The sequence below is a fragment of the Apteryx rowi genome, unplaced genomic scaffold (assembly GCF_003343035.1).
Source record: "Apteryx rowi isolate R43461 unplaced genomic scaffold, aptRow1 scaffold_57, whole genome shotgun sequence".
Classification (NCBI taxonomy): domain Eukaryota; kingdom Metazoa; phylum Chordata; class Aves; order Apterygiformes; family Apterygidae; genus Apteryx; species Apteryx rowi.
In genome coordinates this window covers 392,547-406,540 of record NW_020450838.1, presented here as the reverse complement: position 1 = coordinate 406,540, position 13,994 = coordinate 392,547, and the positions used below count along the sequence as shown (strand labels likewise).

General features: G+C 41.0%; 1 protein-coding gene across 1 annotated transcript in view; it reads left to right on the top strand.

Moving 5' to 3' along the window:
• The window catches only part of LOC112973832 (kalirin), a 267,351-nt gene that overhangs the window by 86,969 nt on the left and 166,388 nt on the right, over window positions 1–13,994 (top strand). The window contains exons 8-9 of the mRNA XM_026082189.1: window positions 145–276; window positions 6,762–6,992. Coding sequence (XP_025937974.1) covers window positions 145–276; window positions 6,762–6,992 — 363 coding nt within the window. The remainder of the gene's footprint in view (window positions 1–144; window positions 277–6,761; window positions 6,993–13,994) is intronic.

Below are 13,994 nucleotides of genomic sequence, written 5' to 3'. Positions count from 1 at the left end.
CTTTGTGACTGAATCCCTCTGTGACTATTTTCCTTGGTCCAAGCTGCTGTCATCTGTGGCACTGCACAAGCAAGGTTTCCTAATGGTGATGTTGATAAGATGTTGCTCTGTGTCTGTTGCTCATTGTTTCTGGAATTGTTTCAGTTCCTTTCAGGTGTGGATGCCTGGTGCAAAATGTGCAGTGAAGGAGGCCTCCCCTCAGAAATGCAAGACCTGGAACTGGCCATCCATCATCATCAGTCTCTGTATGAGCAAGTAACACAGGCCTACACAGAGGTATGTGCTTCCTGGAGGAGAATGTGAACAGCTGTTAAGTGATAACAGATACTTGACTGCATTTGGGGGATTAGCTTTTCTAAATAAGATAATTTGCTTTCCATTGCTGCAACTTTATCACAGAAGGGGTCGGATCTACCCTCAGGCTGTAGGATCTTGGCTGCACTCAGTCATCCTCTTGCTAGGGCACAACAGGACAATCTGGAGGATAAACACCATACAGAAATGAAATCTGGAACTAGTGTTGACACTCTGAAGAAGAGCTGTTTCACTGCCTCTGCTGAACAGGAAAACCCTTTAAGCTGATGGTAGTTTTAATCATGTTGCTTTCCCGCTGTGAATGAATCCTGGCTCTAGCACAGGTGTGCTAATGGAAACAGAGGATGAAAAAAGCATTTTCCTTCAATATATGAAGTCACAGAGATGTCAGGTCTTCAGTACAGTGAAGGCTGTAAAAGGCTGCTTTAGATGTATTTGTGTATGCTTTTGTCAGATAGCCCACGCCTAAAGAAGGTGTGTTCTTTTCCTTTAAAAGTGGGTGTCAGGGATGCTAAGATTAAAAACTGCCCTATGACTTTTTGTCAAAAAACCTGTAAAGATTCTTCACATGCTTTTCCCCTCAAGACTTATCTAGTCTGCAGCATGAGATAAAAGCTACCAATAAACAGCTGACATTCAGTGCTGCTGCCTCTGTGCAGACCAGGCTCTGTGTTCAGTCCGCTTTACCTTGCAGGAGGGCTGCAGGCCCTCCCTGGCATCTGGGAGGAGTCCTTAGGAATGAGGCTAGTCTGGATGTTCATTCCAGGCATGGGCTGACCTGCAAATTGCCCTAGGAATGGTAAGCCATGTACATCTATCCATTCCACTGTGTAATTCATGTCTCCAGGCTGTAGACTGTTGGAAGGTGACCTACAGATCACCTGAATGTTTGGTTTTACTTGTATTTTTCACTTCCCTGCACTGTGCTGTGCTTGACTGTCTTTTTGGGCACCAAGAGACTTTTTTTCCTCCAGAGTTTTCCAAGCTGGGTAAGAGGACTTTGGTAGTACTTGTTGCACCTAGTAAGTTACCAAGTGAACACTCCAGAACAGAGCGTAAAAACTCTTCTGTCTGTGCAGCCCTTGCTCTGGTGTTCATGTTCTTGGAAGAACCTACGGAATAAAACGTGGGAGAAAAGGATTTGTTGCTCTAAATGTGGTGGTAGGTACTCACACACACAATGGTCTTGTGCAGATACCATGATGACAAATGTAAGGGATGTTGGACAGAAATCTCTCATTTTCTGAACATCCATGTGCATTTTGGAGTGAGTCAATTAAAAGGAGCAAGTCTGGGTTGCAAGCAGAAAGGGTCATTTCTCGCTCTACACTCAGATAGGATTCTCAGGAACAGCAGGCTGTGTAGGTAAAGACAGAACACTTGTTGACTTCCAGTTATAACTATGAATTTTACACCTTTGCCTAGCCACATGAAACTAAAGTTTTTGTGATTGTGTTTAAAAATTATTTCTAAAGATTAAATCAAATTGAGATTAAATAAAAACACAGTAATGTTTGAAGCTGGCATTTTATTTATCAGCCCTGAACTTGACTTTTGTGAAATGAAAATTCATTTAAAACTCATTACCAAAAGCATCCTTTAACGTGCATATTGCTTTTGCTGATGCTTCCTCAGAAAGTTATAACTTGTCATGGACACAGATGTTTAAAACATTTCAATATTATTTCCCTAATAAGCACATTTTTTAAACAGCGTGAACCATTGCCAGAAAGGTTATAGTCTGTTATTTCTGAAACGTTCATCCCTTTGCCCGCAGCTACACAAAGCTTGGATTAGACTTAGGAGTCCTGCATCCTATCCCCATGCCTATTTCTCCAATCTAGACATTGACTCTTGCCCATAGAAAATAATGATGTTTCTCTCTTCAGAGCTCTTAGTGGTGGGATGAAAATTGTAGCTTTTCCTTCCCTTTCTTTTCCTGCAGAGTCTTTGAAAAATCTCTTTTTATATTTCTGTAAATGCAAGGTATGTATGGAATAGAATGGACAGTCCTTGGAAAAAACGTTTAAATCAGGATATGCGGCCATATTGTGTTCTGTTACAGTGTGTAATGAAGCATTTCAGACTCTCTTCAGGAGAAGGATCTCTTCAGGAACATAAGAAGAGATGCCCAAAGGATCTTAGGGATACTCTTTGATTCCATCTTGCCATGGATACAGCCATAATCATGTTCCTCCTTCCTTCATTGCACTTGAGTGAAGCTCAGAAATAGTGGAGGCAGAGATCACAGGCCTGATGCGCAATTCACTGCTAAGCAACCTCTGCTGCCCTGCACAGTAGCACTAAGCTGGGCTGCTAGCAGGACAGGCCTTCTTCCATCTTCTGAGAATCAAGTGAGGCTTTTTTTTTATTTTTAACTTCAGGTAAAGCAGTGCTGGAGGAAGGAGGTTGCACGCATGAGATGCATGCCTTTTGGAGATTCCCCTCATGGAGGAGGAATTCCTCTAGATGTCTCTAGCCATTGAGCTGTTGCCCTTCCAGGGTTTCTAATGGATGAGCAGCAGGAGACATACTTGGGATGTCCCTCCTGACAACTGTACTGATTCGGTAAGGATAAGGAGGAAGAGAGAGAAAAGATTCTCTTGAGTCAGGTGTGAGTCTTGTTGATGATAAGAGCATCTTGTTCAGTGTGACTTGATTAACTGTGCTTTACTGTCTGTCCCCAGAGGCACACTATATCTGCTCAAAAGACTAAATCTTTTCTTAGTGCAGCCATATCCACCAAACTGTAGCTGTTCCACAGATGGCACCATTAGTCTCATCACTTACAAGACTTTTGAGGTATGGCTGACACACTGTAAGGGATATCTGCAGATTTTTAACTTATTCATTAGTTATGTATACAGCTTCTAGGGAAATTATTTCACTAACACAACTAAATCTAATCTTTTGGTTCACCCAATGTCACGTAACTTCTTACAAAGGCACTCATATACTGGCCACCCCAACCTTTCTCCCATCATGAAGCCAAAACATAGGAATACCATTATGTGATAGGAGCATATACATGTATTGGATCATGTGGTGAACTATCACATATATGTCCTATCCTTTGATCATATATGCACCCACAGAATGAGAGAAGATGCTTGCATTTTGGCTGCAGTCATGTCTAGCCATGTGAAAATGAAGGCCCTTTGGACTCTTGGGAAGGAGAGATGAGGCTGTGGCACAGATAAATTATTCTGGGGGGCCACAGGCTGAACACCCTTCCACTGGTTTAAAGCCTTCCCAGAGAGTACAGCAGCAGTTTTGTAGTTTTCAAAATAAGCAGGAATTGGCCAAATTTGCTTTGATAAATGCAGCACTGTCACTAACAGTTCACAGGGTCTACAAGTCATGCTGGGTGCAGGTCCATTCAGTTTAAGACTTTTTCAACACTTAGATCTTCAAATACGTCTTAAGTGAGGCAGGGAGAGACATGGAATTGACTGAAAGGGCACAGCAGTTAGCTCCTCCGTTTGTGAAGCTGTTCCCTTCCCTTCTGAAATCTAGTTGTCAGTGAACACTGAGAGCACAAAGCTTCTGTACCCATTCACTGGGAATGCAGCAACACTCACAACAGAAATGCTTTCAGAAAAGAACTTTTTAAAACCAAAGAACTGCAGAGCCATAGAAGATATGGAGGACTGGAAGATGCCTGTAATCTTTGTGAATATTGAGTACCACTGGTTATCTGATTGTCACTGTGCTCCTTGTTTTATGTTTCCCATAAATTAACTCCGGCATGACAGGACAGGCTTGTAAGTCAGAGAGCAGGAAAGCACTTCTAATAGCTTCTAATTTGTGTTAATGATAATTGGTAGGACAACACAGGCACTTGAAGTCTGGAGTTTATCTCTGGCTGTGCAGAGAATGACTGGAAGGCTAGGCACATTAGGGAAAATCATAATTTGTAACCTCTGGGGCCTCTTAGACGAGAGGAACAAATACCTTTTGGTATAGATAAAAACTAAATCCCTTAGAAGAAAAAGAGTGAGAGAGAATGCAGGAGTGAATTCCTCTCTCTTCCACTCCTTTTCCTCACACTGCAAATCTGGGAGCACGTTGTCCTGTGTCAGCTTTCAGTGAAGCAGGTGCGTATATGCTGTTGTGTTTGAAACACTCTTTTTGTTCTACATTGGACCTGCTGCTAAGACTTTTACTGTAAAGGTCTTTCTGGCTATATTCACCCACTAGTCTGCTCTGAAAGAGAACTTTTTTTTAAGGTGGCTGAATTCAGTCTTGTGTTTTGATCATTTATGATTAACACACAGAATATTTTACCTGAGGATCTGACCCCAAAATGGGAAAATTGCAAGATTTCACCTCTGGATAGGGGAAGGCAAAAAACTGACACGCAGGGTCTGCACTTGGGAGCGGATGTAGGTATGAATAGGCCTATATTATGGCAACAAGTTTGCAGGAGAGTTCTCCTGAATAAAGCATGTGTGTTGTGTTGTCTGAAAAATCATAAATCTCTTCCTGGTAGACTTTTGAACCTTTATTTTTATTCTTGGTTCTGCACTCATTTCTACAGATGTAAATCAGCAGGGACTATACTAAAGGCGTTGTAACGCCAGCCCGGGACAGGTTCAGACCAATTGTAAACCCAAAGGCCAGTAACAGGAGTATATGAGTGAGTTCAGCCAGTGGAAAGTGAGTTTCTGGTTTAATGAGCTGCTCCCAAATGTGCGCATGGCCTTGGTTTCCTGTTCCCAGTGATTAGGCTGTGCTGATTATCTTCTCACACCTAAAATAGGATGTAGTGAGCCTTGTCGCCTTCTCTATCTAGGAGCTGCTTCTTCCCTGCCTAGCAGCTGTTGCCACCTCCATGATATTGCCAAGGTAATACTTGTGCCCTAGTGTTCTTTGCTAAAATTCTCCTCCGTGTCACCAGCAGCCACTACTGTTGGCTAGTGCAGCCATTCCCTCTGTGACCCCAGCAGGCTTTGGCATGTGCAAATTGCTCCAGCTGGTCTTCAGCAGCAACTGACTTTGAGTATGGAAAGCCATTCCCTAGAGGCTCCCCAGTCATTTCCTGATTTAATTCCAAATTGCTCTGAAAATTTAAAAAAACTCCAATGGTCTGCCTAGCCCCACCTAATAGTCGCCTAATAGGGTCAGATTTGACTCCCAGTTTTGCCAATGTAAATCTCAAAGGTTCTGCTGGTTTTTCTGGAATTGCCCCAGATATACACTGCTGTAACAGATTGGGATGTTGCATGGCTTGCCAAAAGGCACAGGTTTGGGATTAAAAGATATTTGCTTCATTTGAACAAGCAATTTATGATACAGAGATAAATGAGACGTGGAGATCCTCAAGTCATGTTTTTAGTTTCACTGATTATGTTCTATATTCACATTGGATGAAAAACATTCAATGAACGATTCTCTAGCAAGGTCTCTGATAGCCTAGAAATAGAAACATTTTTCTCAAAATTTGTCATTTTCACCGCACTTTGTTTGGGAGGGAAAGGAGGGAAGTGGACTGGGAAGAGGAAAGGGTTTCCCATACTATTCTCATTTAACATTTCTGTTGAAAGAGATATTTTAACTTTCAATTTGCAATTGCAACATATTTCACAAAGCCATTTTTAGAGGACAAGTGCATGCAGGCACTTGTTAGTGTTTTTTAGCATCTTGGTTTTTATGGTTCATTTTTCATCTTTCCCCTGCAATATGAAAATGTTCCAGAAAAGTTCCAGGAAAAAAAATAAAGCATTCTGGTTTTTTTTAATACCCAATACCTTTGCATCTGCAAATGTGTTTTAATGTGCACAAAAAAGCTTGTAGTTGTGCAGGTGGCTTTGCATTTGCAAACAAACTTTGTAGGCCCATTGAAAATGGAGGCTGTAGATCCCTCTGATCTATTCCTGGGGAAGAAAAGAGATGTTACCATATACCAATTTATTTTTCACTGTCACTGAATGAAATACAGAATCTGAATGTCACACTTCTGAATGTATATCCATACTTAGTAATCCTACAAAGACAGGCTTCTCCCTTATCGTGCAGGATAGGAATGACTCTGCCATCTGTGGTTTTCTTAAAATGCCACCTCCCCACAAAAATAGACCTGCTATTGCAAATGTCACCTGTCATATACCAGTATATGTCGAGACTTTTCAGTGCCCGAGTGTCAGAACATAATACAGTCTAGGGGTCTCTGTCTCTACACAGTCCCAACGGTGCAGTATCCGTGCTCTTGCAGGGTGACACAGTAGGCCCGCTAGGAAGCTAAGGCAAGTGATGAATGCGTAATTACAAATCAAATATGATCAACGGATGTTACAGGACTCTTCTCACAAATCTGCTCACACATCTTCCTTTTCTACTGAAATAAAGAAAAGACACACAGGAAAAAGAATCAGCTAGACTGTTCTTTGTCAGCTCTTGGATGTTTAAGTATCAGCACAGCAAAGTAAACTTATTTCTTCACTCAGGTAAGCCAGGATGGAAAAGCTTTGCTGGATGTCCTGCAGCGTCCCTTGAGCCCTGGGAATTCTGAATCCCTCACTGCTACTGCAAACTACTCCAAGGCTGTCCACCAGGTGCTGGATGTGGTGCACGAAGTCCTGCATCACCAGCGGCGCCTAGAGAGCATCTGGCAACACAGAAAGGTCCGGTTACATCAAAGGCTGCAACTCTGTGTTTTCCAGCAGGATGTTCAACAGGTAATAACATTACTAAAGGAGGAAATGAACGGCCCTTTCTTTGGAGCCATTAAGTTTGTTTGGTGACTTATCTGTAGGATACTGGCACAACCAAGATTAGACACTCAGCACTATCTGTGCTAGAAATATGCTAATGTACTAATGCGCCTTTCAATACCTCTCAGTTTCACACTGGAAGTCATCAGTCAGTCCATAGGTCAGCACAGAAATGTGATGCTATTTTTAGTAGTTAATTTTTTGCAAGTGAGGAATTAGCTGTAAGTACTCTACTGTGCTTGGGAAAATGATGTTTAATAGAAAAAGAAGGGTTTCAAGTGTAAAGTAAGAGTTTGCTGGCTCAAATCAACAGCACAACTCAATGTGCAGAACCCACCTCACAGAAATACAGTTCACACTGTGCAAGCTCACCTATGAGAACTCGGACTGCAGATAATAAACTTTCTCTTCCAAAGGAATCCATTTGAATACCACTCCAACAGTGTAACTGACAGTAAGTATGAGATTTCATGCTTATAGCTGTCACATATGCAAGTATGGTCAACGGATGTTACAGGACTCTGCTCACTCAGGATGATGTGGTTTGTTTAAGGGCCCAGCTACAGGCCAAAGCAGATGTTGGTAGTGGCATGGTACTTGCTTTAAATGAAGAGGCTGAATAGTCTGATTGTGTTTATGGAGCGTTCTAATGTGCCTGGGGTTCTTTAGGTCATTGCCTTCCTCTCTGTAAAATACAAGGTGGACACTGAGCGACAAAGCTGTCCCATGCAAAACAGACATGAACCAGCAATGACAGGAGACAGACAACTTGTATGCAATGTGGAAACTTGTGTTCCTGTTAGGACCATAGTAGAAGTGCACTAGCACAGATGGAACTGCTGCTGCAGAAATCCTTTTCAAGTCTGTCAAAGTCAAATGGTCACATTTATTTGCAAAGTTTGCCATAAATTTACCTGCTAAGTTTTTCCTATAAAACCACACAAATATTCATGCCATGTATATAATTAAAACAGGGATTGAACGTAACAGATGCTTAATTTAAGCAACTTCACTTTCATTATATGTCAGCAAATGTACCGCATAGTAATGAAATTCATAAACCATATATTAAACAGAGCATGTACTTGAAATAGTACAGTTAGAACACTTTCTGCAAACTACCAACTTTGAAGTATTATACTAACACAATCTTGCGGTTAAAACTTCAAAAATCAAGGGTTGTAAATTCTGATGGTTTTATGCTTTCTCCAATTATGGTATGTCATGTTGATAGGAATCCACATTAACTTGGGTATTTTTCATCCCCTAGGGTGATTTACTCTTTTTTTCAATCCTCTGGTCCAAAAACTTTCTCTTTTACATTTTCTGAAATTGGTACGAGTGCTTATGAAGGTCATGCATGAAACCCATTCATACTTTTACTTCCCACTTATGCAGGGTGATGAGAATCTGTCACTGTTTTCAAAGGGAACTGGTCTTTTGTGTGTACTGAGACTTTTGAAGAGAGAAAAATATAAGCAGTAAGAGTCATGGGAGTACAATTGCTTTAAGGAGCATCACTCTTGGTGTGAGTTCTGTTGGCAGCAGTCTTTCCAAATTTTTCTCTTAATGGGTAGTTATTATCTGGGAAGCAACAACTTAATGATAGGCACGTTTCTGCCCCAGCACACGCTTACTGGCGGCATCTCTTTGTCCTGCTTAGAAAGTAGAAAGGAAGAGATGAGTCATTCTGTTCACTAAACATCTGTACTATTCAAGATAAATATCTTGTAACTCATAAATGAAATTATCATAGAAATATGAAGTGCAGATTCCATTGGGAGAAGGAAGATATTTGGGTATGATTTTTGCAAAATAATCACCTCTTATATATCTGTCATGCAATTCCTATTATGATTATTTTGTTAAGTGCACATCATTTAGCAGGTGAAGCTGTCTACCGATATGCTGTCACTAAGCATAAGTAACATTTAGCTATTATTATTTTCTGCCCTGTCACATTTTACTAACTGTTAACTAACTTCTTCTATCTCCTGGTCCGAATCTAAAAAGGAAAATGTGTGGGAGAACAAATCCTGGTAGGAGAGCCCCAGGTCTTTTAGAATCTGCTGTCTTCTAGACCAGTACTGACACAGTGTGGTTGGTCTTCAGAAGATGCTTCTCCTTCCTTTCTACCCAGCTCAAAATCTGAGAGATACCGTTTTCCCCATCAGGATGCCCCATGGCTCACCCTCTCTAGCTCTTGGCCAATGCAATAAAAATTCTGGTGGAAGATGATCTCCCTGTTAGAACTTGTATTCCCTCACCTGTTCATCTATACCTTTCTCTTGATGTCAGCTGTTAATTACATTTAGCAGGGTGATACTTATCATTCTTGTCTTAAAAGCACATGTGAAGAGGGACCAGCTTTGTTGTGTTGCATGTTTCTAATACAGATTCCAGAATTATTTTGCATCCTCTTAGTCTGCCATTAACTGCATTAATAGCAGTTAAGTGTGGTAAAGATACATATCCAAGAAGAGATTTGTATGAATTTTGAGAGATCAATTATGCCTACTTAACTACTGTAGTAAGTCAATAAAGGGTGATATCTTGCCCTAGGGATCAAATATTTAGACATGCAATGTCAAGTGTTCATAGGGAGGTCTTGCAAAACTGGGTAGCTGGATGAAGATTCCGCATAGGCCAAGCGTGTGTCTCTTGTACTGGATTTAAGGGTTAAACTTTGTTAAACAGAGCTTGTTCACTTCATTCCTGATGTATCTGCACCATTTGTGAGGCTAGAGTATATACTAGATGTGTTACTGGCAGGTCGGGGCAATGCTCCGAGATAGTTTCCCACTGTCAAGGAAATCCTTTTGATTCTAATTTGATTTCAGTTTGAAGTGGACAAAACCTAAAAGCATCAGAAGTGATGGATTAAAAGAACCAAAATGAGTTTGTATCCTGAGATAGAAAGTCATACATCCTTACAGTCATGTCATAACCAAAATACAAGTTGTGCTGTAGGAAAAATAGGAAGAATAAAAAGGTTTCAATAAACGTGGTGGATTGCCAAGTTACAATAGGAACAGAAGTGTTATGCTATAAAATGGCACTAGATGTAATCACCAGCTACCATCATTAGATATTTTCCAAGATTATTTACTGTTAAATCTGTACATTAATACAATGACATCAGTTTGCACAAGTGAACTGAGGTAAATAATGGTGTGCCAAGGACAATGAGTAATGAATATACAGCTTTTCAAAAAAGGAAAGAAAATAAATGGAGTGAAATTGCATTTGCAGCCTTCACAGGAAATGGAGCACTGTTCACACAATAGGGATAGCAGATAAGACAATTTGTGAGCTGAGCTGTTATGAGGCTCCATGCAGACACGTTGCGCATACATAAACCGACAAGGAATTCTTTTAACAGCAAAAGTATTTAGCATCATTGTAAGGAATATTGGTTTGCTGAGCATGTAAATACTTCTTTGGTTCAGTTGTCTTTTAGAAGTTCTCTGTGTCATTTTAGATAGGGAAGAGCTGTGTTGCTTGATCCCTTAAGAACACAGCTGTGGGAGGAGGTGCTGTGATTCTATCCTGCAAAGGAGAGAAAAATCCCTTTGATATTCATACTGGTATTTTGTAATTGCTGCAGATACTTTAATTCATTTTTGATAGCTTTCCCTTTTTGCCCCTCCCTACCCTGGGTCTTTTCCCTCTGCAGACTATCCACCAGCAAATTTAACCAATTTCAATTTCCATTGAAAATTGAATTATTCTCACACTGTCTCCAGTTTGGCCTACATTTTCCTGCTACTTCCTGATATGCCCTGTCTGCCTCTGCCTGCCTCTGCCCACTTTAATATGTTCCCTTTGCCCCCATGAACAGTAATACTGTGAAACAGCAAAGGTAGCATGAGGGTTGTACCATGAGCAGATGTTACTGAGCAGCCTTAGAAATAGCTGAAGTAAGTTTATAACGTTGTTCTTTACCCCACGGCCTCCCCCATCGCCTTTTTTTTCATATGGGCAATAATTTTGTCTGAATTCTCTCACTTCATAAACCAGTTCAAGTGAAGCTGTAAAGCCTGAAGCATACCCATTAAAGTAGAAGGAAAGTGGAGACCCATCAGATGCATTATTAAATGGTCTGTGCAAGCCTTGAACGTGGTATTTTAAAGCACTTCAGTGGCAGAATTGTGAAACTGCTACTCTTATTCTGCAGTCTGTGTTCCTTCTCAGGGAAATTCTCAGTCTTTTCATCCATCCATGTACACACACACACACACACACACACACTCCCCAGCACCCAGTCTGACACAAACATCCTTTTTCTCCTCAGATTCATTTGATTGTCTCAGAGGTCACTGTTGGTGCCACTTCCTTCTTGTTTCGTGTTAGTTGTGATAGTTGCCTGTAAAGGAAGAGCTGGAAAATAGGTGGATGTTGAGGTATTGTGCTGGTGGAGTTTCTTGGCATTGTACAAAGCCTTGTGTTAGCTGGGGTGGCTCTACTTGGCAAAATGGAGTAGGCTCCTCATGCCAGGTGAAGACTTGTGGTGAAGGGTGAGATGTCACTCAGTAATAAACACTTACTGGCAACTGGGTAGGCACTTAGAAAACTAGAAGTGTTGCCATGCCACCTGTAGTGATGTCTCAGATCCTCCTTGTTATTAATAAGGTCAAGCCGGACTGTTGTCAGGTTCCCCTGGATTTCTCTGAATCTGTGTCCTGTTGGCTTCATGCCCAGATACATTAATGGACATAGCTTTGGTTTCTGTGCATGGTTATCTGCCTCTGGTGATGGATAAAGAGGCCATGTGGCCATGCTGATATCATTACGTTTACCAGCTGCCATTGTTGCTGGAGACGGCGAAGTATCGCAGAAGAAAGGCTGTCTCTCTTCATAATCGAGCACTTTAACTTGTAATGTGTCTGGCTTTTTCTGGCCAAGAAAACAGATCATGCCCTGTTGCTGACATCACTTGTATGGAGAAAAATGTCCTGCCAACATCTATCTGTCTCCATATTCTATCTGAGAACACTGAACACTTCGTGTGATGCACGAGATCTGTGTAGTCCATTTGCAGAAGAACGCTAGGATATTTGAGGCTGTTCATGATTCATTTAGCTTTCACATAAGATTTTAGAGGATTAGGTCTGTACATCCCCCCACGCATGCACGCATACACTCAGTTGTTTTGATCACAAGGCAATGAAGAGTTCTCCAAAATTCTGTAGTTTTCCATCTTGGTCATACTTTGTTTCAAAGGCAGAAGTTGTTAAGCTATATATCTCCTTTTATGCTTTATTTACAATAATTGTTTTCATTGGCTCTTGTAAAACAAGAGAGATTTATTTGCAAACAATAACTAAGAAAAAAGAACATTGCAGTCAAGTAAAGATTATATTTACTACCGACTTCAGCCACAGCACCCTGCAAAAATGCATCATGTGCTCTATATGCCATCCAAGCAGATTTACTCCATAAATAGCTACCACTGACAGATCAGTAATTGAAACATTAAAATTCAAAGCATCCTAGAGAATTTTCACTGCCCCTTTGGTAAATTTATCAAGTAATGAGATTCACTTAATGTTTCTCTAATGGTTAACTTTTCGAAGTCTTACTGCTGTATGCCTCTCTAAGCTGCTTCTCAGACCTTAGAATTTGTACGTGATGTGACCATCCCTGTGACCATCCCGGAGACTGAAGTGCTACTTGGTAGTGAGTAGAGGTTCTAACTTGTATTGTCCTAAAAATGAATGGAAAAAAATCAGGAGTCAGTACTGGTAAAAGTACTTGGCAGCCTTCTCCCAGTGGGAAGTAAGAGGAGAGAAAACAATCTTTTTGTTATCCCTGCCTGAGAGATCAGTACCTCTGTGTTCACTAACCCTGGCCTTCCAGCAATTGTTGAGGCCAGTGTGTCAACGCCTGATTTATAATCTGATATATCGCACCACACAGTTCTGATAGATCACAGTGCCACTTTTCCCTATACAGCTCTGAGGAGCTAACTTAATAAGATGTGCACATATTCCCAAACCCACTTTACGTCCCTAACAGCCTGTTACTTGGTACTTGTCCGATGTGAAATAAGCGTGCTTTATTATTTGTGCAGTAAAGGAGAGTAAGTCTGTAGTAAAAGGATTATTTTGTTTGTTTCCATCCCCTCTTTGTCACAGACCAGGAAATAAAACATCTTGGCAACTGTTCGTTAAGAGCAATTTGCATTCCATTCCTTTTGTTCCTGCCAAACGAACTGGCACCTTTTCAACCAATGTTAGTGCAAGGTTAGGCAATAAAGAGATGCGTGGCCCCGCTCATCTTCTTCTGAAGATGGACCACAAGTACCTAACGCTGAAACTGATTTGAAGGTAAAGTGATAGTACATTTAGGCTGATTAGTATCCTGCAGATATTATGAAACGAATTAACAATCACATGGCCATTTAAATAAAACAAGTGTTGCTGAGTGACTTACTCATTTATTTTGAACTGTCAAAAAGAGAACTGTCATTCCTTAATTTGAATTCACACTGGCATGGGATTATGCAGCAGTTTCAGGTGGTGATTTCTTCTTGCTATGTATGTGTTCCTGTTGTGGCAGCAGAGAAAGGGAGAGGTAGAGTAAGAGCACTCTGTGCTGCTATACAGTTCTTGTTGCTTGATGACCAGATTGTGCTGGATTTGCAGCACAAGGCAGCCATGCTAGATGAGAGAATATTGCCCACATATTTCTTCAGTTTCTGGTGATTTCCTACAGATGATTCTGTAGTTCCAGGGCAGAACTTCAGCCTGCAAAGGCACAAAGTGTTTATGGACAGTGTGCTCAGGATTGTCCTAACTGAAGAGGACAGGGTCCTGAAGAGGACAGAGCTGAAAGAAATAACATGCATTTTTTCACTTTACTAGTGACTCTGGCATAGGTATCTGTCTGCCTCTTTGAAGGGCCACAGCATAGCTTCCCGAGTGAAGTGTGTAAATACTTGGCACATTGATATTTGAGCATGCT